The sequence below is a fragment of the Oryzias melastigma genome, linkage group LG24 (genome assembly GCF_002922805.2).
Source record: "Oryzias melastigma strain HK-1 linkage group LG24, ASM292280v2, whole genome shotgun sequence".
Classification (NCBI taxonomy): domain Eukaryota; kingdom Metazoa; phylum Chordata; class Actinopteri; order Beloniformes; family Adrianichthyidae; genus Oryzias; species Oryzias melastigma.
The window spans coordinates 4,268,180-4,293,225 of record NC_050535.1 but is presented as its reverse complement, the minus strand read 5'-3'; the positions used below and the strand labels follow the sequence as shown (position 1 = coordinate 4,293,225).

The 25,046-nt window shown below is 39.2% G+C and overlaps 1 protein-coding gene across 1 annotated transcript in view; it reads left to right on the top strand.

Annotated features, from left to right (window-relative positions):
• The window catches only part of lama2 (laminin, alpha 2), a 179,570-nt gene that overhangs the window by 56,396 nt on the left and 98,128 nt on the right, over positions 1–25,046 (top strand). Inside the window, exons 6-14 of the mRNA XM_036210649.1 lie at positions 1,581–1,760; positions 1,898–1,987; positions 4,690–4,807; positions 6,320–6,498; positions 6,565–6,664; positions 6,981–7,038; positions 8,833–8,935; positions 9,171–9,311; positions 13,069–13,233. Of these exons, the coding sequence (XP_036066542.1) occupies positions 1,581–1,760; positions 1,898–1,987; positions 4,690–4,807; positions 6,320–6,498; positions 6,565–6,664; positions 6,981–7,038; positions 8,833–8,935; positions 9,171–9,311; positions 13,069–13,233 (1,134 nt within the window). The remainder of the gene's footprint in view (positions 1–1,580; positions 1,761–1,897; positions 1,988–4,689; positions 4,808–6,319; positions 6,499–6,564; positions 6,665–6,980; positions 7,039–8,832; positions 8,936–9,170; positions 9,312–13,068; positions 13,234–25,046) is intronic.

The window sequence follows — 25,046 nt, the reverse complement described above, 5'->3', positions numbered from 1 at the left end:
CAATTTTGAAATTGTAGAATTGGACAGCATTACACAATAGCAAACACACAATATAGTGCACTGTATGGTGAGTAGTGAAGGTATTCAGACATAGCCTTAGTCAGTTAAGTCACCAGTTTTTCTCGATACGGATGCCACCATTTTGGTGTCGTCGATAAGCAGGGATTGCTCCAAGTCGGTCTGAGTCATTGTTTCTATGGCAACCACCCTCACCAAACAGGAGGTAGAGCTTGATGGAAGTCGTCTGATTTGAAGGAAAAGTTTTCACATACTTTTATTAAGGCATCAGATTGGCTGGTTTGTAACTTGAAGAACTTGCACTACTGAACAAATATTGTTAACCAAAATAGAAGTACATGTTAAAAAAAAGGAAGTAGAGCAAGAATGGTTAAAAATAGAGAATGAGAAATATAACAACTAATTAATAGCTGTTTATTTTTTAGTAGAAATCAATAGGATTTTGGCTTCTTGGAGCCAGGGGGGTCACTCTGTCCAGCTTTCATTTACAGTCACTGTTCTGACCCTGCATTTGTGTGAACCATTTTCCTTGAATAAACTCAGTGGCCCAGAAACAAGTAGGTTGTGGGTTTGAATCCAGAATGGAGTCATACCAAAATCTAAGCATTTGATCTGAGGCCTCACAGCTTAACACTCAGCATTGAAGGGTTGGATTGGGAGGTTAAACCGCCAAATATACCAACAATACCAAGTATGGTAGTGTCTGCAGCTTACAGCTCCCCAAAGAAATGTGTCAATTGGGAACTAATTTCACACACACCTGGATATGTGACGACTATTAGGACTTTAGGAATTTACTTTAAATACAAATTCGAGTATTAAAAAGTATAAAACTATGTATTTTTTACAACTAACAGTTCCTTGTTTTCTGTTAAAATACTGTATGTTCAGTAAATTCAATTTAATGATACTACAAATTTATTTTCATATATTCTCCTTCACCAATAATGTTGGATTCCAATACCTAAATTCCACTTTTTTCCATCAGTTGCTTCACAACTAGGAACATCTAGGTGCAAGAATCCAAAAACTTTGACTCTTCCTGCACCTCCTTTGGCTAATGACGGTCTAACGGGTTGCTGAAAATATAAAGACAGAAAAATAAAATCAAACAAATACAAGAAAGTTTTACCATAAAATTTAAAAAAAAATTAGTTAAAGGGCAGAAAAACTCACAACACCAGTGGTTGCTGACAAACTAAGATTTTCAGTTTTTATGTGCAGCATTTTATATGGGGGTGACAAATTTAAGATGTGACCTTTCACTGTGAAGATGAGGAATGAGTGTGGAAAGGCTTGTTTATTTCCTTTTTTGTTAACATTGCATGTATGGAAGTTCTAACACAAACATATATTTAATTGTTTGGATTTTTTTAGTATTTTACTCTTTTGTGTTCTTTATATCCTCCAGCATCTGAAGATAATCAATAAGATGTAGTTTTGTTTCTGATAAATCTTAAATGAATACATTTGCTCTAAGAAAACAACTTCAATGTTTCCTGAGGCTCTTTCCTTTTTCTTCAAAGTTGAACTGATAGACTGAGCTGTCCGTCTCTGTATAGATCCACACGTCCTTGATCAATGGTCGACCCAGCGCTGAAGACCCCTCCCCGACCCTGCTGAACTTCACGTCAGCCCGCTACATCAGGCTGGTGTTCCAGCGAATCAGGACGCTGAACGCCGACCTCATGACGCTGACGCTCCGCGACCCCAGAGAAATCGACCCCATTGTGACAAGACGGGTGAGGCTTAAAGCAGCAGTGTAGTCAACACTCCACTTTTGTTGGTTTCCTTTAAGGTTGTTGAGTTTCTGCTTCAAAACCCTTGAATCCAATTGTTTTAAATATCTATTACTGTCATTTTTCTACTCTCTTCACAGTATTATTATTCCATTAAAGACATTTCAGTTGGAGGGATGTGTATCTGTTACGGTCACGCCAAATCCTGTCCACTGAACGCGGCTACTAAGGTAAAATACCCAACAGTGTTTCTTTAAACACAATGTCACCGTGCAACGAAACTCTTCGATTGATGTTAACAGGACCAAAGAGGAGCCTTGAGCATTAGAACCCTGCATGTGCGTGTAGGGGACACAGGTGACACAGTGAAACGTTGTCTCTAGTGTCACTTCAAACGGAGGTGCGTTTGATACCAGACATCTGATCCTTCTTGGTTTTTCTGAGACCTTACACACACAAACCTGTGTTTGTGTGTGGGAGTATGTGTCCTGAGGCTGAAAAAAGTAGTCTACCTTAGATGTGACAGCCGTGTCTGGTCCCTCAGTGATGATGTCGGTAACAATAACTGATGTCAGTGATGTGTGAAGTGCTCCAGTTTCTTACGATCTCAACAGCTGGGTTTTAGCTGTCCGGAAAAGTTGAGAAAAAAAGTAAAAGGTGTGGTATGAAGCACTTGTTAACTTGTTTTTTAATGAAATAGTCAATAACTGCGATAAAACCCTAGAAACAATTTTTAGCTCTTGAACGTGATGTGGCCTGATGCAGATTGAGCCCCAAATGTAGCCTAAAGGAAGCTAAGCCTTAAGCTACATACACACCAGGTATGACGCATTCAAGAGCATGTATTTATCCCATGGTGGTCATACTGGACTGTCGCTATTCAATACTAGCACAAGTCCATCACCCTTGGTACGTAATGTTGAAGTGGTGCAAATCTTGCTCCAGACTTTTTCTTTATTCCAATATATGAAAGACTTGGTGTCGTATAATCCCGGTTGAGCACAAACCCTAATCATTATCATCTCCTCTACGATTAATTTCCAAACTGTTGGCACTTGTCAGGAGTCAGCGCTCTGTCTCCCCTTCTGGTCACTGACGGGAGCAGTCTCCATAGCACTTCATCTCCCAGCAACCCCAGTCCACAGTTCCTGGATGCTGCTCAGCTGACTCTCATCTGCTAATCACCCACAGGACACTTGCGTACTGCTCAGAGCCCCACTCGTTTTGAAGTATTGTTTGTGCCACTCAGCCGGAACACCGAGCATTTCATCCTGACCAGATCTCCTGTTCACCTGACTCTGCTTCATCTATTTGCCGCCTGCCCCGACCCTTGCCGGGATCTTGACCACTCATTCTTTCTCTCTGATGCTCCCATAATTGTTGCTGACTTTTGCCTGCCGGACCCTAATTTAGATTTGTGGATTTTTAGCTGTGTTGACAAACACACCTAATTGGTCAAGGTTTGACTTGGTTTAACTTTCAACTTGTGTTTATTTGCCGCGCATTTTATATGTAGAGCCCGAAAACTGACATAGAAACTTGTGTAGCTACATGTGAATTTACTTATGTGTATTTACACAAAATGTGTATTTACATACGTTTATATTGACCTTTCTTTGAAATTGGTCACTTGAACACACATTGCCAAAGGCCTGGTGAACATAGCTTTAGCTATATGCATCTGTGCAGGGGATTGACCAATCCAGGTGCTATCTTGGTTTATGGAGGGTCGTATAAAGTAGTGTCCACATCTTACTTGGAGCACTAGTGTCTTGTCTGTCCTCGAGGGCCGTATGGCCATCATGAAAATGGAGCATAGCATTACTGTGCACTCGGTAAGTGTATTGTGAACTATTGTAACAGTAGTTGCACTGGCTTATGACAAACAGGTAATGCGGTCGTAGTCTAGCCGTTACAAGAATTCTATACCCATGGGGTGTACACATGATACACAAGAGGCTGTAGGAAGACTTGAGGACAAGGGTGTCCAAATCCCGGCCTCGAGGGCCGGCCTCCTGCTCCAGAAACCCTGTCTTATGTGTTGTTGATTACCTGGATCAGGTGTGTTTAGCCAATGGCGGGTTGGACACTGGCCCCCGAGGACTGGATTTGGACACCCCTGCTCTTGGATTCCAACACAAACTACTGTCAAATTTCGTCATTATTAATAGCCATTACACAACTTATCACATGAACAGCATTGACAGGGTTCTTGCATGGTGCTCAGGGTTTAAGGAAAAATCCTTGCAACAAACTTGCATCCATGACCTGCTGCCCGCAGCATGCCCATAGGAAAAAAAATGTACCCAAACATTTTGGTTCTACAGGCTCTCCGAGCGTTCTACGACCTTGATATATGTCCCTCTATTACCCCCATTATCCACCCGTAACGGCAGTCGTGATGAAGCCTTAAGCCGTTCGCTCTTGAAGAAGAGGCCAAAGTCTGCCAGCAAAAGCAAACTTGGCTCTCAGATTGTTATTGTAGCGCATCGCTCCCAGTTTAACTGGCACTGTCCCCACATCAACCGCTTTATAGAAAGTCCTTAATTGCTCATTGCCTATTGCAGAACTCAGTACCTGGCAAATATCCTGCTGCAGTTTGTTGACTGCATATGCTCAGGTCTGGATTGATTTTTCTCCGGGAGATAATAGGGAACCTAATTGCTTCTAACTGAAAATCTGGAAAACAAACCGAGCTTTTTGATTGCAGCTGACTCTCCTGTGAGTCCACAGTGATCTGACAGGCTTTCAATAAAACACACATATTAGTGATTAACCAATTTGAGCCTCATTTGTGTTTATTCCTTAACACACTTAAGTCATCAGTTATGTTTCTATTAGTTTTGATGTAGAAGTTTTTGATAGAACATTTAGAAACTTTGCTGTCATAAAGAAAACAAGCATTTGGTGTTTTTTTTCTGTCTGGATGCAGAAGTTTAGCTGTGAATGTGAACACAACACATGCGGGGAGAGCTGCGATCGCTGTTGCCCGGGTTACCACCAGCAGCCCTGGATGGCGGGGACTCTCTTCACTCGGCACGTCTGCGAGAGTAAGACTTTTGAGACACTTCTGTGTAAACTCAGCTTAACACGTCCATCAGTTCATCCTGAGATTTATTATGCTGCTTTGGGCCCTAATGGCTAACTGAGATGTATCGTATTTGTGGTTTGATGATTTTTGTTACAGATTTGTCCTCCTTAAGACACAACTTTACATAAATAATTAAAGGGTCTTCAATGATGCTCATCAACCTGTAATTAGGTCAAACACGTCTGAATATCTTCTGATTGTTATTAAAAATGTCTATATTTTAAAATGTATTTCAATCACTTAATATATATAGCACTTTTCAACAACTTTGCTGTTGAACACAATGTGCTAAACAAAAAAAAGACATGTATTAACAGTTGAAACATAGGAAGCTGTGAGACACAGCATATAAAACACTAAACACTAATAAAACATACATAAAAATAGACAATAAGGGAAACAGTGCGGCTAAAATTTGAGGATCTATTATTGTTTTTCAGGTTATAAAACAAATGTCAAAATTATGAATCTGATTTGTTTTTATATATTTATGAACTACAATAACCTAAGACAAATGCTGACATATTTGGAAAGTTTCAAATAGTAATTTTTATTTATATTAGATAATTTAATTTATAGTATTATATAAGTGAGATTAAAGTATATCTATGATGAAGATACATTTTTGGCTCTAGCTTTAATTTTTTTTTTAATTCTTAGAACTGTTTCTGATACCTTTATGTGAATTTAAGTAATAAATATGGCAGGAAAGCTTTTTAAATAAAAAATATATACACATTTTCATACTTTTGGCTTTTTTTTTAGAGATACAAAAGCTTAAAGGGGCAATACAACGATTTTCTTAAACCTTTCAGAGAAAACTAAATCCATTAATATGACCATATTTTACCTTTGGAACAGTAAAAAACAAATTATTTATGAAATATTAGTTATTTTTGGGAGTTTTTTTCCAACCTGGAAGTAAAAATGACTGGAAGAAACACATTCAAAAGGCGTCACAGGGCAGGAGAAAGGTGGAAAAAAATAATTCTAGTAAAAGAAAGTCAAACATAATCCGTTTCATATTTTAAAACGGACAAAACCCCTGGTAATAGTGAAGCATGGTGGTGGTAGTATTATAATACGGCCGGGTTTTAGAGCCAAAACTTGTGTATCATGAACAGTCTGAACTTTCCCAAAACCACAATCTAAAAAACGAAAGACATGAAACTAAAGACAAAGACAGAATGATGGTTCGTACCGTCGGGTCGTTTTTAGAGCAAAAAGTAGAGCAGAGAAAAAATCCCTGGAGGAGCGAATGATAACTGTGGTGAATTTCTAATTAGTCTCTCCTTCTTTTAATACTTCTACATGCTGGGACCTGAGCGGACCCGATAACCCGTGAGGACTTCATCCATATGCAGTGTCCTTAGAAAAGGAGAATTAAACCGTTTAACAGAAACTCTTATTACCAGCAGGTTCACAACCTGACTCTGTATTTCAGTTTATAGTGTTTTGCCTCTCCTCCCAGAGTGTAACTGCCACGGCAAGGCAGATGAATGCTACTTTAACCAGACGGTGGCCAATCTGTCGCTCAGCCTGGACGTCCAGGGCCAGTACAGAGGAGGCGGAGTTTGCGTCGGCTGTCGCAGCAACACAGCCGGGATCAACTGTCAGAGTTGTGTACCTGGATACTACAGACCTGCAGAGGTATGATGGGCATGTATTTGTATGTACAGGGAGGGTTTTAATAGAAACCTCTTGTTTTTGTTCCAGATAAGTGCCGATGAGGAGAACCCGTGTGAGCTCTGCTCCTGTGACCCACACGGTTCTCTCAGCCAAAGCTGTGTTGCCGATTCCAGCCAAGCAACGCCCAGTATGCACAAAACCTTTTATTCCCTCTTTTACCTCAAAATAACATCTTGACTTATAGGTTTTCTGCACAAATTTCATTTCGTAATTATGTTTTAAGTGAGACGTCAGGAACTCCAGCAGCTTATTGATTGTTTCCCGTTTGATTTCCCGTGGGATGATGGGAGGTGAAGTTCAGCACAAGCGCCCAGGAGGTTCTTTTATTGAAGAATTTTGGCTGAACCTGGTTCACTCCCGAGTGTGTGCGTTTTTTGTTTTAAGTCGGTTATTTTCGGCCCAGTCACCTTTAATGCACTCGTGTCTTTGTGTGCTTGGATAAGGTCAGCCGGCAGGGTCGTGCTGGTGCAAGGAGGGTTACGGGGGCCCGCGATGTGACAGGTGAGAGGCACACAAACACACTCAGACTGACAGACTCACACTGACAGGTGAGCTTCAGTTCTCCCTCTTTTCCAAGTAGTGTTTGTGAATTGCCAGATTCTACGAAGAAGCTGGGATAGCGGTAATTAAAAATGACATTTAATTATGTTCAGTTCAATTATGAAATACTGCATTTATCGCCGAAAGGAAATGGAGTTGTTGGCTGTCAGTTTAAGTCATTTTAAAGGCTTGTTATAGGCTCCGAGCAGAATTGATTTCGACTTGAAAATGCATCTAATTAAAGCTTCATCTGTGTGCAGAGGTTGTGTTGGGTTGTCCAAGACGTGCGAGTTCTTCAACAAATTGTAAAAGTTAGGCACAAAATGGTGACACAACAGTAAAGAAAAAGAAAGAAAGCAAAAGATTTTAAAAGATGACCCTCTCAAATCATCTTTTGATCAATTTTGAAAGCATTCCTTTTAACTACGAATATTTATAGCTAGAATTAAAAAAAAACAAAAAAAAAAAAACAAACTTTTTGGGAGATAATTTCCACAGAGTGACTGGAGTTCTTTAGAAATGTGCCTCTAAGTTCCCTCTTACCACTAGTGTGGTTCAATCCCCATAACTAAAAGTTGTCTTTTGATGTTTTAAAATTCACAAAAACCTTTATAATGTTGAAGCTCGGGGGTGGTAGTATTATTATAAGTCAAAGTCACGGCCCGAAGGGCGGGATCTGGTCCTCTGAGTGATTTTATTTTATTGTTATTAATGGCCCGATGTTATCTTGCGCTTATTTTTGACTAGTATAATTTTGAGAAAATATATTTTTTGGAATATTGAAAGTTATTTAAGTTGATTTATTCTGGAATAATATCCCTGTATTTTTACAGTTTGTTTTAGAACATTTTGACGTTTAGCTAATATTTCAGGTACATGCTAGCTGTTTTGGCTAATTTAGGCTTTTTTGTTTTTCTAGGCTAATTTGGAATTTAGCTAATATTTTAAACACTAGATGTTTTTGGCTAATTTAGGCTTTTTTACAGTTTTTTATGACTTTTTGAAGTTTAGCTAATATTTCAGGTACATGCTAGCTGTTTTGGCTAATTTAGGCTATTTTTTTTTTTAGTTTTTTTAGGCTAATTTAGAGTTTAGCCAATCTTTTAAACGCTAGATGTTTTTGGCTAATTTAGTTTTTTTTTACAGTTTTTTAGGACTTTTTGAAGTTTAGCTATTTTCTTAGCTGTTTTGGCTAACTTAATTTTTTAGGGTAATTTGGCATTTAGCTAATATTTTAGCTGGCTATCAGCTTCAGCGGTTTTAGCGATCAATTTTAGCATCTTTAACTATCAGCATTTTCAGCGGCCAAATTCAGCTTACAGCATTCACACTAGCATTATCGCAGGTAATGCTATATATCTAGTTCATAATTATGTTAAAAAGTTCAGGTTTTAAAGTTTAAAAAGATTAGTTTTAGAGTGTTTAATAAAAGTTTATCCTGTTTGGTCCGAGATGTAATGTGTGTTTTGGATTTTGACCCCCTGTGCGATTGAGCTTGACACTCTTGGTTTAAGCTTTACCAAGAGCAAAATTATTTTTCAACCTTAATTTTTACGTCTGCTCCAGATTTACAACAATCTGAATACAGAAATACTCTGAAATACTTACTTTTCTCTATATATGTCCTCCATCTTAAAAAAAATGCCTCAAGAACACATTAAAAACACAAATGGAATTAATTGGAGTGGGTCTGTAATATGTAAATACTCCATCAGTACTAGTCAGGGATCCTGAACACCTCGCTGTCGTCTTCAGGTGTGCCGTCGGTTACAAGGGCTACCCGTCCTGTGAGCGCTGCAACTGCAGCATGGAGGGAAGCATCAACACTGACCCGTGCATAACACCGTGCGTGTGCAAGGTACAAACACACATCCGCGGAGACGCACGCTCACTTGTCATTACTTGTTAATGACAAGCACTCTGCGTTAACCTTTCTAGCCTCTTCATCATCATTTTCACCAAATTAACTCTGCAATTACATGCCTCGTGCTCGTAACTTCAGTTTGAGTGCAGGTCATAAACTTTCTGTGTCGCCTTCTCTCTCTTTTTTTTTCTTTCTCCCTTCTGGTCTTTTTTATCCTTCTCTCCTGCAGGAAAATGTTGAGGGCGGGAACTGCGATCGTTGTAAACTGGGATTCTACAATCTGCAACGTGACAACCGGCGGGGATGTGAGAAGTGTTTCTGCATGGGCGTTTCCAGTCAGTGCTCTGCCTCCACATGGACCTACCAGAATGTAGGCACTGTAGCGCACGTTTCTTTGATGATCAAACTCTATTTAAAAAAAAAAAAAAAAAGATTATATAAAAATCAAGTTGCTGCCTGCACAAGTGCCTCGCTCCTGATAACCTTCCTCCCTACATTTAATAGGAGAAATTTCAGTAACTCGTTAATTTGAATAGAATCCATTTATGAGCCCTGCAGAAGAATTACTGGGGACAGGAGGTCAAGTATTTAAAACAAATTGCTCTTCACAGCTTTGCGGTAGTCATGGTTTTGTCCCATTTGGCATCCAGAATAAAAGGATTTCCAGCTTTAAAGCATTTTATTGTGGGGCTTTGCTGTTATTTACCTTTTAGGCTTTTCATGTCTTTAATGTTTAAACCAAATGGACTTTTTTTAACTCTACTAAATGCACAATATCCAAAATACAAATGTTTTTCCTTGTTTATTTGTGGTGATATATTCTAATTTAATTTACTGTCAACGTCATCAAGAATTCAAAGAAAAATTCAAATTTGAGGGAATTGAAAAGTTTATTAAAATCTTTGATAAAGTCGACAAAAATAAAATAATAATGCAATATTATTAATGATTATCAATTATTAAATGTTTGGTGATTTGGTAAGTTTTTTCTCACAACAATGTTAGTTTAAGACACAACAATTTTACACAAGTGTTCAGGAAAAAAAGCACCTTAATTCCCACCGTCTCAAATTTGATTCACACATTTAAATTATTTAAATAATTAGTTATTAACAAATTTTGCATTATTTCAATACAATTAGTAGTCATTTAATAACAATAAAGGAGTTATTCTCAACATATTGCTTTGAAAAAGGCAAAACTTTTCCGATCAAATGTGTTTCACGGAAGCTGTCAGTTTGGAATGACCAGGATAAGCTCTTCTATTACTGGTGGACAGATACAGGGCTACAGGGCAGAAAATATCGACCAAATAACATACAATGAGTATTAAGGAAGATTTTGATCCTGCTAGTGATGTACGAGCTTTTAGGTATGTTTGCATCAAATGTGATTCAAATTGTGATATTGGGCTAAACATTTTATTATAACCACGTTTACATGGATGGATGGATGGATGGATGGAGGGTTGGACGAACGATGGATGGGTGGATGGACGGATGGAAGGATGGTTGGATAGAGGGTTGGACGAACGATGGATGGGTAGATGGACGGATGGGTAAATGGACGGATGGATGGACAAATGGATGGACGAACGATGGATTGGTGGATGGACGGGTGGACAAAAGATGGATAGATGGATGGATGGATGGATGGATGGATGGGTGGATGGATGATGAATGGATGGATGATGGATGGATGGATGAATGGGTGGATGGATGGGTGGGTGGATGGACGGATGGATGGAGGGATGGCTGGATTTGTGGACGAACGATGAGTGGATGGATGGATGGATGGATGGATGGACGAACAATAGATTGATGGATGGACGGACGAATGATGGATGGATGGGTGGATGGATGGACGAACGATAGATTGATGGATGGACAGACGAATGATGGATGGACGGGTGGATGGATGGACGAATGATAGATTGATGGATGGATGATTGACGGATGAACGATGGATGATGGACGAACGAACGATGGATGGATGGGTGGACAATTGGCTTAATGGACAAACAATAGATGCACGGATGAATGGATGGACGGATAGATGATGGATGGATGAATGAACGGATTGGAGGACGGATGGATGAACAAGAATCCAACCAAAATCTAACAGAGAATATAAATACACTGAAATATTTTAAAGTCTTCCCTGTCGTCTTTTTTATATTACGCAGTTTTTAGTCCAAACCCCACAGTCTGTCATCTTATTTGACATAGTTTCTGCAGAGTGGCAGTAGTTTATTAGAACTTTGTCTCTAAGTTGTGGGTGGGACCGTTGGTAAAAAGCAACCCCGCCCCCCTTCGCCTCCCTGTTACTGAGATCTCAAAAGAAAGGAAGTTTGGGCCCGCCATTATTTTCTACATCCCAAATTCAACTATTTTCAAATGACATTTGTTCATCTGCTCCTGATTCACAGCAGTTTGAATAAAGAAATATTCAGAAAAACAATTTTAATCTTATTTTATTTTAGAAAAAAATGCCACAAGGACATGTTAAAAAAAACACATTTTTCATAGGAGAGGGTGTTTAAGGTAAGAGAGGGTGGAGTGAAGGTGAGAAGCTAGAGAGGAGTGAAAACGACAAAAGCGAAGGGAAGACAGATCCGGAGAAAAGAAGGGGGAGCAGGCAGGAGACAAGAGGCAGCAGAAAGGTGAAGCAGGAGGGAGACGGTTTCTGAGTGACAGGTGGGGCAGGAGCAGGAGGCAGAGGAGAGGCTGACAGGATGACAGCTCTGATTTAGACACCGATAGTGACTTTGTGTGTGTTTGTGAGTGCCGGCGCTCAAAAGGGGAAGCCAAGGTTAGGTTAATTGCAGCGACACAAGTGTGTCTCTGCTGTATACACCCCCCTGTTACACACACACTGTCTTTTGGGAGTTGAGAAAAGAAACTCTTTTAAGGCGTCAGCTGCGAGACTTCATGGCTGACGTTTGACGGATGTACAAAACTGTGAAACATGTCTTGACTTCACGTTTGAAACTGGGGAGGATTTTAAAAAACAAATAATGCAGTTTTACCAAAATGCAACCGTGTTGAAATGAGTGGTTAAAGAAGTGGATATAGTCTCAGTAAATGTTCTGTAAACATCCTATTTTCAGCAAAATGTAGAAACTCTTGTGGTGAAACATCTGAGCAGACAATATGCCAGCTTTGCACGTCTGTTATTTTTTAACTTTATGTCACCATAATAATAAGGACACTCAAGAACACTGTAAAAGAGAAGCTAGAGCATAGTTAAAAGCATCAAATAGCTTGAACAGATGAGTTACAGAGGACAGATTTGGTGCCGATGAGGAGAACCTCAGTCTTATTGCCGTTTAGTTGGAAGGAAATGGAGAAGAAGCAGACACTGTGGAGAAAAAGTTGGGTTTGGTTGAAATGTATAATTTAGTGTCATCAGCGTATCGGTGGAACTTCATATTGAATTTGACAAAGATGTCTCCAAGAGGACGGAGGTAGGTGATAAAAAGAAGATGGTTAAGGACAGAGCCTTGGGGCGCACCAGAAGTGACGAGAGAGGGTTGGGACCACATGGAGTGAAGTTTAATGAACTGTGTGTGGCCAAAGAGATTTGAGGCAGTATAGGGTAGTATATACCTATATATTTGTTATATACACACATATTTATAGGGGTGTGGGAATAAAAGAAATGTATCACAATATTTAATTTGGCAACACTTGTATTGATTTAAAATGCTGAAAAGACTATATTAAATTAATTATTCATAAACAAAAATAGTTTTATGTCTACCTTTTGTTGTCTAATAACTTAGTAAAGATTAAGTTAATAAAATCAATAAATAAAAGTCAGATTTTGGACATCCATTTCAAATGTTACGCAACAAAGGGTGGTATTTTAGAATGTATCTCCACCGTAAGGTCAAATTGGAAGCTGACCTTTGTTTTGAAGTTGGAGTACAAAGATGACTTTTATCTAACGATGGTGTCAAATCTAGACTTTGAGGTTCTACTTTTCTGCTTGTTCAACTGCTGTCTATCACCTGGATGGGGTGTATTTTAGAGGCCACAAGGGCGGGGTTAGTTGTTAAATAAAGTGGGTCACCAGCTCTCAGAGACTACAAGTTATTCACCTTTTTTCTTTTGTCCTGCATTCAGGAGAGCAGTTTGTTGGGTTGGCACCTGGTCGGAGAGTCGGGAGGACGGATCTGGTCTGTTCACAGACAAACGCCTCCATATCTGAGTGTGAGACATTCGGATGTGGTGAATGAGCTTGGCTCCGCCTACTACTGGAACGCACCTGGACTACACCTGGGAAACAAGGTAAGCAGACACAATATAGTGTATTTGTCTATGTGTTTTACTTGTGTAATTTCATATTTCCAGCCATTTTAATTATCATTTTTTTGGTCCTCTGGGTGGACACACAGTTAAGATTCATCTCCCTTGGATGCTCACCTTCCTCCTAGCCTTTCATGTCAAGGGTTTGAAACTGAGCCGTGTTTTTTTTTCTTTTAGTGGCCACAATTAAACTTTATCACTCTGGCTGGTAAATAGCTGCAGTGCATGTTTCTGAAGTGGAGTTGTTGCCCTACCACAACAACAAGCCGACTGTGATGTTTGTCTGCATGGCTTAGAGGAATGTACCACCGAATTTCATTACTTTGCGCCCTGCAGGCCTGGCTTGTCATCTCACCTCATTGTCTGAGCCTCTTCCCTTCTCCTCCTCTAAACCATCCCTCCATCCCTGCGTCTTTCTGCCGGCCTGCTCCTCTAACTTTCGCTCCATCTCTCCAGGACTCCCATTTTTTTCTCCTCCCTGTTCCTAAATCATCTCCTTCTACTTCCCTGCAGCACTCTCCTCTTCCTCTGTCTCTCGTCTTTGCTTTTTGTCTCTCAGGGTAAACAGTGTTTCGCCTGTTGAACTCGATAATCAACTGCTTTTCTCTTGGCGCTCACGCAACCAAACACATACTCACACATGGTAACTTGAACGTAGACTCCCAGGTCTATATAAGTCAGATAATGATGTGTTTTGGAGGCATTAGAGACAGCAGAGCAGAACCGCATGCCTCCAAACATGGGAAACAAACAAATTACCACTCTCTGTGCGCATGTGTGTTCGTGTGTGCGACTGCTGGAAGCAGTGTGCGAGCGCCGTATGAAAAAGCAATTCTTTGCCGCATTTTTTGATGGTGTTACAAAGATAGATTCTCCTTGACTTGATGTGACTCGCTCGCGCACACACAGTGGTCTGTCACGTTAGTGTGTGTCATTGGAACTGACAGGCTGTGCTTGTAATAACGAGCAAGCAATGGATGTATAGGAGCATAAACGTGTGTGTGATAATGTTCTGTGCCGCTTGCGTGACCTCCTTTATCATTAATGTCATGGATGCTCGTCGCCTGTTAGCTTGATTTGTGGATGTTCGTTGCTGCAGAAGCGTGTTTCACCGACGCTCATTGGGTTTTTTAGCGCTTGTGTTTATTTGAGGCTTTCTAAGTTTATCTAATAGGGAAATATTCGTCGAGTTGTGATGGTTTTGTGGGCAGGAGAAGGGGTTTAAAAAGATGCAACCTTGAAATGTTTGTTTAGATCATGTGTCAAAGTCAAGGCCCGGGGGCCGGATCCGGCCCGCTAGATCATTTTATATTTCTGTTATTAACGGCACAATGTTATCTACATTCTCATTCCCAACTTGTCACATTTTGACGCATGGTTAAGGACACTCCGCATCAAAAATTTGAATTTTTGTGCGTCCTAAACACAATTTTTTGACGTGTTGGCTGTTCCAATTAACTCAGGGGTCCTCAGCCTCCGGGCTGCAAATTGGTACCAATCCGTTACCAGAAACTGGTATCCTAACCTTAACCTGGTACCAGACATGGGTTGGTACCAGAGCGCAGCGGAGCGGAGTCCATTTGGCGACCTTGTTAACCTATGGTGTGGTTCATACCAGGCGGAGAGCACCGCGGTCCTCCGCGGCGTCGTGCAGCAAATCATTACGACTTCTGGTTTATTTTGTGCGCGAGCCGTGAGTGATCCACGTCAATTTCAGCAGGAAGTTACATCAAGATATCTGAGAAAATCTGGTTTATTTTTAAAATATAACCAATTTTTCACAATAAAACACAGCGATTACCAAATGTTACCATGTTTTTGTGTCTAAACAGACTGTAGAGATGAAAATAAACATACAATCACAACACACTTTCAACAACAGATAAATTAAAGAAGTAGGGAAGGGGTGATATTATCAATTCATCGATTTGAACCGATTAAAGCTTAACAAGTCAATATTCAATTCATAAAATATATAAATCGATTTAGGAACACAAAGCTAAAGTCCACTAGCTTGATGCTAACATTTAATGGAATTTCTCATTGGACGGCTAATGCTAATGCTCGGTGGACTTAAACATACATTGCTGACTAAATAAACATCTTTATAAACTCACAGGCATGAATTTTCTAAACTCTTTAAAATATATATTTTTATAGTAAGCATTTGTGGTCTAAAACATTATTTTTCTTCTTTTGGAATAAAGTGTACTTCTATAGCGCGATTGCCTCCTAGTGGCCAAACTGAAACGTCCTCCAGGAGAAGCAGAACAATGTTTCCAATGTTAATGATCTGAACATTTTAGTTAGAACTTCTCCTTTAGAGAATTCATGTAACACTGTATGATATTAACAATCTCAATATTTCACTGATATATTTTGCAGTATGTCAACTGTATCAGATTAATATAAACATATTCAAAACATATAGTATGTTATTAATGTATTTCTAAACAACTAAATGTGTAAACTCAAAATTGAATTGGAAAGAATCAGAAAAAAAATGGACTCGACTTGATCCAGGCTTTTGTGAAGTGAATCGTATTGTTTCTGGAAATTCTAATCGATGCCCAGCCCTAAAGTGTAGGCCTACTAACTACTTGCTTCTTAAGTTTTAAAAATGTAGTTTTAGAGTATTCAATAAATGTTTATCCTGTTCGGCCCCTTGACCTAAGGTGTGTTTTGGATTTTACCCCCCTGTGCGATTGAGCTTGACACGCCTAGTTTAGAGCTTAAAACAAACTCAGAATTAATAAAATTAGAAAATTAGACAGAAACAAACCTGCAGAGGCCTCATCTGAGTTCTTATGTGGCTAAATTCTGAATGCATCTTCTCCTCTGATGGAGACAAATTGACGCTTCAAAGGCGAACAGAGAAAAATAACAGATATGGACAGAAACAGCTCTGAAGTCGGGAGATAAAAAGATGATGGATGAAGTTGGAGAAACATAGTTAAAATATGATGAAATAAAGTTTATGTCTTGCAAACTCATGAACAAATATGCAGTTGCTCAGCATTGTGATTCATTTTCTCCCAACTCCTGCTGGAACTTTTTTATTTTTATTTCTTCTACAACTTTCTATCTCTCATCCATTTTGTGTACATTGTGTCAAAGGCGGAGAAAAAAGACAAAATGAAAAATGACGAAGATTGAAAAAGAGGCAAACCTGCTGCAGGGAGAAACCTGAGGTGGAAAGAGGCCATTTGTTCAGTGAAAAGTCTATAATTCACTTGGATGCTACAGGTTGGCACCAGCATTTGTTAGAGGAAGGATATCAGTTTGGTAGAAATGCGTAGATGTCTTTATGTAAAGAAATGTATGCATTAAACATGATGCTAATCTGGTTTTGATTGCAGGAGATGAAGTTTCCTTCCATTTCCTCCTACCCTTATTATTTTTTAATGCTAAAAAGATCCTTGGTCACCTGCTTTACTGCAATGTTACATCTTAATCTTGCTAGAATAGGCGTCAGCAAAACTAGAAACTACTATTGCTTTATATCGTTAGTCTGATACTAAATATGATAATTATTTGGTGTTTGGAAAATAACTGGTGGCAGTATTGATTTAAAAGCACAAATATGCTACAGAATCAGAATATCACAAACTCCTGCTGGGTCCAAAACCAAACTGTAATCACACAGTGCCAAACATCAAAGTGGATACTTGCATAAGAGGAACATACAAGCATACCAATTGCTGAGGAAGTTACCCTTTTGCATCCATACTTAAGCTTCCAATTTCTCTTTAAAAAGTAAAAAAAAAAAATCTTCAGAGAGAAAAAGTATAGAACAGAAACTACCAGACATGACCAGGTCAATGGAGAATCCTGGGTTTCAGAGAACTGGTGTACAAGATGAATTATTTAGTTATGTATGAACGTCCATATGAGCTTTGAAACCGAACGAAAGACTTTCTCATCCCCAAGTCGTCATATATTGATGTTTGGTTAAATGGTAAATGGCGTATACTTGTATAGCGCTTTCTACCCTCCTTCGAGGGCCCAAAGCGCTTCACAGTCACAGACCCATTCACCCATTCACTCACACATTCACACACTGGTGGTGGCTCCGCTGCCGAACACTGGCACCAACCTCCCACCAGAGGCAATTCGGGGTTCAGTGTCTTGCCCAAGGACACTTCGACACATGGGCAGGCAAGGCGGGAGTTGAACCCGCTCACTTCTGATCAGGAGTCGACCGCCCTACCACTGCACCACGGTTGCCCCAAAGCCACGTCGCTTTTTCATGTCCCCAGCTCGTTGTTTTTTGACGTGGTGGTTTTTCGTAAAATTAAGGAATATGGTACTGGATACGGTACCAGATGCGCACTGGTCCTCGGGATGAGTTCAGTACCAGTACCCTAACCTTAACCCAGAACTTTCTCGCACCCTGTACCGTGTGTGGTACAAGTTTGGGTCCGGTACCGTGTCTGGTCCGGTGTCGGGTTAGGGTTAGGGCACCGGTACCGGGTTTGGGTACTGGTGCGCTATGCGTCACGATACTGGACAGGTTCCGGTTAGGGGCCTTGAGGTTGGGGACCTGTAATTTAATGGGAACAGCCAGCACGTCAACCTGAAACATCAAAAGTTGACATCCCCATCTCATCATCTTTTGACATGCTGACTATATGTAAAATCAATGGTCCGCAATCTTTTGGACGCTTTTCTGGATGCGGGACGAGTCCAGTACTGGTACCCTAATTCAGTGCCAGTACCCTATCCTTACCCTATTATTGGTTCGCACCTGGTACATATCTGGTACTGGTTCGAGTCTGGTACCGGTACTAGGTTTGAGTACCAATTCTGGGTTGTAGCCCGGAGGTTGGGGACCACTAATTTAATGGGAAAAGCCAGTACGTCAAAAAGGGTTGAACTGGAAGGTGGAGTATAATATATTCAAGCTGGGGCTTCTAGATGAGAAGGTGAGAAATAAACCATCCTGGTCAGTCCGTCCTCCATGACACTAATTAAGTAAAAACCATGAAGAGGATACAAAGTATGGCTGCATGTGAGCTGGACAAAGTCCAATCATACTGGCCATACACTGAGTCCATCATGTGTGAAGTTTGGTAGTGATGCTGTATAGCATGGATGACAACTCCAGACCTCGAGGGCTGTATTCCTGCATGTTTTCCAACACATCCTGCTCTGACATATTCTAATTGGCTGGACACACCTGAACACAGTGGCCCTAGAGCCTGGAGTTGGTGATCCCTGCTGTAGAGTTTGTAAATGCTTCAGGACAGCTAGGTCTCAAAGTGACCATGAACACAGGTCCCAACCCTTTGACGCCAGAGACATGTTCTTTGACCTATTGTAACTCTTCAATCGAGCGTCAGGTTGGACCAAACACTTAAGCAACATGTCGTGTTATACACATGTTTTATTTTAACGAACCCCCCAAATCCTGGTATCGTATATTGTTTAATATTCCAAAGCAGGTTTTAGAAGCTGATTTTAGGGACATTAACTCACTGGAAAGCAAATGTTTGAGACACATTTTCGTCATATTAGCTAATGTGGAAGATAAACCGCACTATTTTCCAGTTTACTAGTCGAACATAAGAAAAAACAAAAGTTTGGGCCACATTTTACCAAGAACGTGATAAACAAATAGAGTATCTGAAATCTAACAGCCTCATTATACCTTAAAATTAAATGCAATGAAATAGAAAGAAGTAGCCAAATGTTGTTTATTGAAGCTAATTGTGTATCGATCCTGCTAAAAATGAACTTGTCTTAGATGTTTAAAGAGAAAAAGGTGTTGGTGGCTCTCTGACCTCATTGTTGCTGCTTAGAGAAAAATCATAAGCCTCATTCCCAAGCTCATTATTCTAGGAGTTATAGGAGATAAAAATAGAGAAAAAAACAAATGTATTTTCTATAGGAAACAATCTGTATGATAATCAAATTGTATTGTAAAAGGGTTAAAAACACTAAAAAAGTTTGTCGTCACATCAATCCCAAATGTTGACAGCATCAAACCGTGTTTGTTTTTTTGTGTTGTTTCTGCTTTCTGTGATTTTCTGAAATATAAATCAGCCGTTGTTTACAGCTCTCACTTATATGATCTTCGTATTTTGCAAGATTTATAGACTCTAACTTTGTGTTTTAGCAGGCAATATGTTTGGGTGTCTCTGTGCACTTCTTAGAAAGGTTTCTTGAAATGTTGGCTTTTTTGAGGCTTTTATTTATTTATTTATTGGTTTCTTTTTCTATTTGAAGATAAAAAAGTTATTTGGTGAACAAAGAACAAAGACTGGAGTTCAGTCACCAAACAATGAAGCAGAAAAATGATAAATATATGTGGTTATTGTTCTGAAATTCAAATAGCTTGGTCCATATGCCCAGAAAGACCTTTTATAAATTGTGACTCAAAGTCACTTGGTCTTATTTTCTTGGAAGTTGCAGCCTTAAAATGTGAGAAGTACAAACATCAACCCCAAAATAGAGACAATACATTTCAAATCCTGATTTTAGGGATTATAAAAGGTCTTAATTCAGTCAATGCATCCATCTTTTTTCTGTACATCCGGGACTGGAACACGGGGGCAAAAGTCTAAGCAAAGATGCCCAGACTTCCTCCATCTCCTCTGGGGCATCATGAAGTATTCCTTGGGCAGCTGAAAGACGTAGTCTCTGTGGGTGTAATGGGTCTTCTCCGGGGCTTCCACCTAGTGGGACATGGCCGGAGCACCTCCCCAGGGTTAGATGTCCGAGCCACCTCAACTAGGACCTCTCGATATGGAGGAGTTTCAGCTCTACTCCGAGTTCTCTCTGGGTAACTGAGCATCTAACTGTTTGAAACTGGTGATAGTGGACCCAAAATGCAGGACAATGGTGAGTTGGTGGTTTATTGTGAAGTAGTAAGGGATGAGCAGAGGTCCAGGATGGCATCGAGGGAAAATCGTGGTGATCCTTGATGAGAGAACATTAGATGTTAGAGATAGTAGAAAGTGAGAGGTAACAAGTCTAAGGTCAAATGTGGCTTGGCAGTAGTTTTGGGTCGGTGTACTCTACCAGAGTGGAACAGATGAACCGACGTTGGCCGGTGGGTGTGGATGTCTTTATAACAAGTCGTCTGATGAGGAGATGATGACCAGAATCTGATCTTTAGCTAGGTGGGCGGCCCAGACACTCACCCTATCTCTAAGGGAGTGTCCAGTCACCCTAAAGAGGAAGCTCATTTAAACTGCTTGTATTCAGGACTTTGTTCTTTTGGTCATGACCGTAGGAGAGTACCGGAATTGAGAGCTTTGCCTTCTGACTAAGATCTCTCTACACCACAATGGACCAGCACAACGATTGATTCAGTCCATTTGTCGATATCACGCTCCAATCTTCCCTCACTCTTGAACAAGACCCCAAAATACTTCTCCATCTGGGGCAGGAAGACTCCCCTCACCCAGAGAGGACAAACTACCGTTCTCCGGTCAAGAACCATGGCCTCAAACTTGGCGGTGATTACCACTTCACACTCGGCTGCAAACCAATCCGCCTCTCACCTTAGTGGACCTCCCTGTTAAGTGGAGCGATCAAGCTTTATGAGAAACACCTGGCCCTGTCCCTTCTTAAGATCTCTACTGTTGGCTCCTCGTTGCTGGAACGTCTCAGCTTCTCTGCTAAGAGATTATGTCCAGCCGCCTCGTCTGCTCGGCGCCGTTCCTCGGCAAACTCTCAAGCCTCGTCTCAGCCGTCATCCTCTCACCAGCAATCCTGAGTATTTCTCCCCGCCCGAGTCCTCTGATCTCTCCTGCGCATCTCAGCTCTTCGGCTCCTCTCACCTCTGCCACTTCCTGCCTCCTTCGCACTGTCAAGCGCTGCGGTGACGTCATTCCCCCAAAGAACCTGCGCCACCTGCTGGCTTGGAGGAGCGGCTACACTATTCGCCACAAATCCCATAGACTGTTTCCTGGTGACAATAAAACTCATTCTTCTCACTCTTGGTCTGCTCCTTTTGGCTGTCCTAACACATCACCCTGACTGCAAAGACAAAATCTTGTGGAATCCAGAAGAACGTGGCTGCAGACATCATTGGCTAAAACCAGAACTACAAGGTTGGAAAGGGAAACGCTTGGAAAAAAAAAACTTTATTTTAAACAGCGACCCAAACAGTTATGATTTTTACAATTCTGAACACTTTTGGTAATGTCAATTTTGAAAGCCATAAAACATCGACTATTTTTCGCTTTTCTTGCTCAAAACAAAAACCATAGCAGTTACTGTTTACTGACATTTTTAAATCCTGATGGAAGATCAACGAGTCTTCTTCTTCTATAGATTAACTCAGCACCTCTGCCTAAAAGTGCAACTTCTGCTTTCATGTCTCCATTTTATCCCCTATCATTTTTGTATATTTTTGTTAGGATTTTTTTACATCATGCACGTTTCTCATTTTGTTTATAATTCATAAAATACAATTTTCTCCGAAAAGAGCGAATGCAGGTTAAAGGAGCGCAAATATAATTCTTTCGTTTCAAATCTACAATAAAAGCACTGTCAATTTTAAACAAAAAAAGGAGAAATTAACTTAAATTAAACTTTTCTAGAAAGGCTTCATTAGAAATACTGCCTTATTCTTAACTTTTGAATAATAAATGAATCACTCAGACAGTAAAAAAACATCCACTTCTGCCTGAAAATGTTGTATAAGCTTAGAAAAATACAAATACTTTACAGAACATAAAATATGTGAGTAGAATACTTTGTTTAAAAGGAGAATATAATCTCGCCATTAAAGCGCTTACCCTGACATTCCACAGTTTAAAAAAGCCGTAGATCGTACAACAAAAGTGACCAACTTTAATGGAAATGAAGTTAACTGAAGAAAGTGGATTAAAACTATTGAAAAATCCTTCTACCTTTTGAAGAATTTTACACAGCATTGTATCAAAGCTCTCATTTAAGCTTTTTGAAATCAGATTCTTTAGCAAGAACACAACCTTTTTCATAATAACAGCAGCACGGACATAAATAGTTGGGTTAAAGCTGGCAGCGCATTCAAATTCTCTGACTTGATGATTAAAAGTTGTGGAAAAAGAGGAGGACTGAGGTCGGCGATGACTCACTTTAACTCCTCTTCCCACTCCGTGTCAAACCCACTGCTTAGCAAGAGCACAGCGCTAAATATCACAACTTTTATTGTTGACAAGTCACCTTCCTTCATGTTAAACTCTTATTTCAACAGTGGAAGCAGATTCCTGCCAACTCAGTCTGTTTGAACTCCTTTTCTCCTCATTAGTCAAATTTCGGTTTTTGCTCCTTTTTGATGGAAGCTAATCTCTCAGTATGTGGTAGCCGCTTCTTCACTTTTTTCACCACAAAGGTTTGGACTCTGATGAAGGCTTCTTCATTGAAAAAAAATGTTTTTTTTACACCACTAATAAAGTCCAATTCCAGGAATATCGGCTCACAGGGATCAAAATCAGATTTCCGGCTTGCCTGAGTGTTTACTGTTCCTTCATTTTTTTTACTACCCATAATTCCCCTCTCCGCTCATGTAATTTCATGCTCCTGCTGTGCCTTTGCGTTACTCTGCTCTCTTTCCTGTATTTGATTCCTTTATTTCCTCTCCCCGGGGAAGATTCTGGTCTTCAAGTTGCCATGACAAAAGCTTTGATTGTTGTCCGAGTTTAGTGGATGATGTCAGAGAAATGAGTTTTCAGAAAAGTCAATAGAAGTCCGCTGCAAATTTCAGCATGTGAATTAAAAAAATAAAGGCTTTCATGCCTCAGTGTGATGAAAGGAAGTCAGCTATGACCCTAATCTAGATGCAAATATCCTCAACGATCTCCCCAATTATCTAAATGTTTTAGGATATTTCGGTAAACACAAAAGGTGGTTTGGAACCTGTTACACTGTAAAAAGTGAAACATTGAATCAATTAACATTGAAGAATTTTAAAATATTTTAAATGCTTTAAACCTTTTTTTAATCAAATTACATTTTTAAGTTAGTTATATTTTAATTGCTTAAACCTAAAATTATTAAATATAATGAATTATGGAACTTTTGTTAATTAATCCAATTTTTTCAGTGTAAATTTGACTAAATATCTATAAAAAGTTTTCAATTTTACAAGAAAATTTTAACCCATTAACTAACAAACATAGCTTTATTTTTTATAGCAAAAATGTGTCATTTTAAAAAATTCAACATGAGGGATTTAAAAGGAAATTGTTTTTTTTTTAATTATCTAAATGTTTTAGGATATTTGGCTAATCACAAAGGGTGGCTTGGAAAATGTTTCACCGTAAAAAGTGAAACATTAGATCAGTTTATATTTGTTTTTATCAAATTATATTTTAAAGTTGGGTAAATCATCAACTTAAAAATGTAAATTTGATGAAAAAGGAATCAATTTAAATTAAACAAAATATAACATTTTTGTTAGTTGATCCAAAGTTTCTTTAGACAACTGTTTATGTAAATGTGTATTTATTTTTGTTAATATTTGCCTATGAAAAAGATTATAATTTTTCTTGTTGGAAGCATTTTGAATTAATTTGGTTGATTTAGTGATGGGGCAGATCATATAAGTTTTCTTCTTTCTTCTCCTTTTTATTTATTAACTGTTTTATGTTTAAATAGTATTATTTTTGATGTTATGTATCGTTACTAAATGAAATAAATAAAAAAATTAAAACTTGAAAAGTTAAAATTTGAGCTTTGTCTGTTACTTAATTTTTTATAGTTTAAAAAAAAGGAAAAATGATTGGGTAGGGTATAAAATCCATCTGTCATTCTTAATTCTCGTGGTTTTTTTTTTTGATGATGGATAATAAATATTGAGAAAATTAGTATTTCTTTGTGCAAATTATTGTAAATCAGACCCAAAAAAATCCTGTTTGAAAAAAATTGACGCAGAAAAAATGGTGGGAGAGTATCAAGCTCTCAACAATGAGGAGGGGAAGAGGGGGCGGGGTTGCTCCGCACCAACATTTCCACCAACATCTGAATTTACTGCCGCTTTTCAGAAATTATGCTCAAGAAAAAGACAATTTTGGGGATTTTGGGATAAAAAAAACACTTAAAAATAACCAAAAAAATGACCGGATTCCGACTTCATCTACCAAAATAAATTAAAATGAAAAGAAAATACGTAAAATAATTATTTATTTCCTTGGGTGAGCAATACACACAATTATTGATTTAATAATGTGTTTTTTAAATGTGCTTTACCGTTTGGATGAGCAGACAGTTAAAGGGTAAAAAAAAGAGACAAATGTGAACGAATGACTTCTTGTGTTTTCACTATCTACCACATTAAATTGTGACCAACTCACATAAGTAAAAACGAGGTTTAAGGCTCACAAAAACAAGCGCCGTCCTTCTGCTCGTCACGTTTGGCATTGAGTCACAATCTTCAGGACAAATGAGGTGTAACATCTTGTTTGTTAGAACCTCATAATCTTGCCAGCAGAGAAAATGAGCTTTCTCTATAAAATAAAAAGTACATCACTGACTGCTGGCGTGCATTACACTGAGTTAATGGAATCCAGGTTCTCTCTGAACTGTTGGAGGAGCTGAAAGAAATTAGTTGGAGCTCCGAGGAAGAATTTCACTGAAAGATGTACATTGAAAGAGTCAGTGAACGCGGAAAGTCACTTTGAAAATAAAATATTATGTTGATGACATGCTAATTTCACCATTAGTGTTCTGGATTGACTTCCTCTGAATCAAACATTCTAAAACTTATTTTCCAACACATTCCCCCTCCCATCTCATCATTTATGGGTGTATGGTTCGGTCTCCTCCACGTTTTGAGTGTCCCCACCTTGCCATTTTTTTTT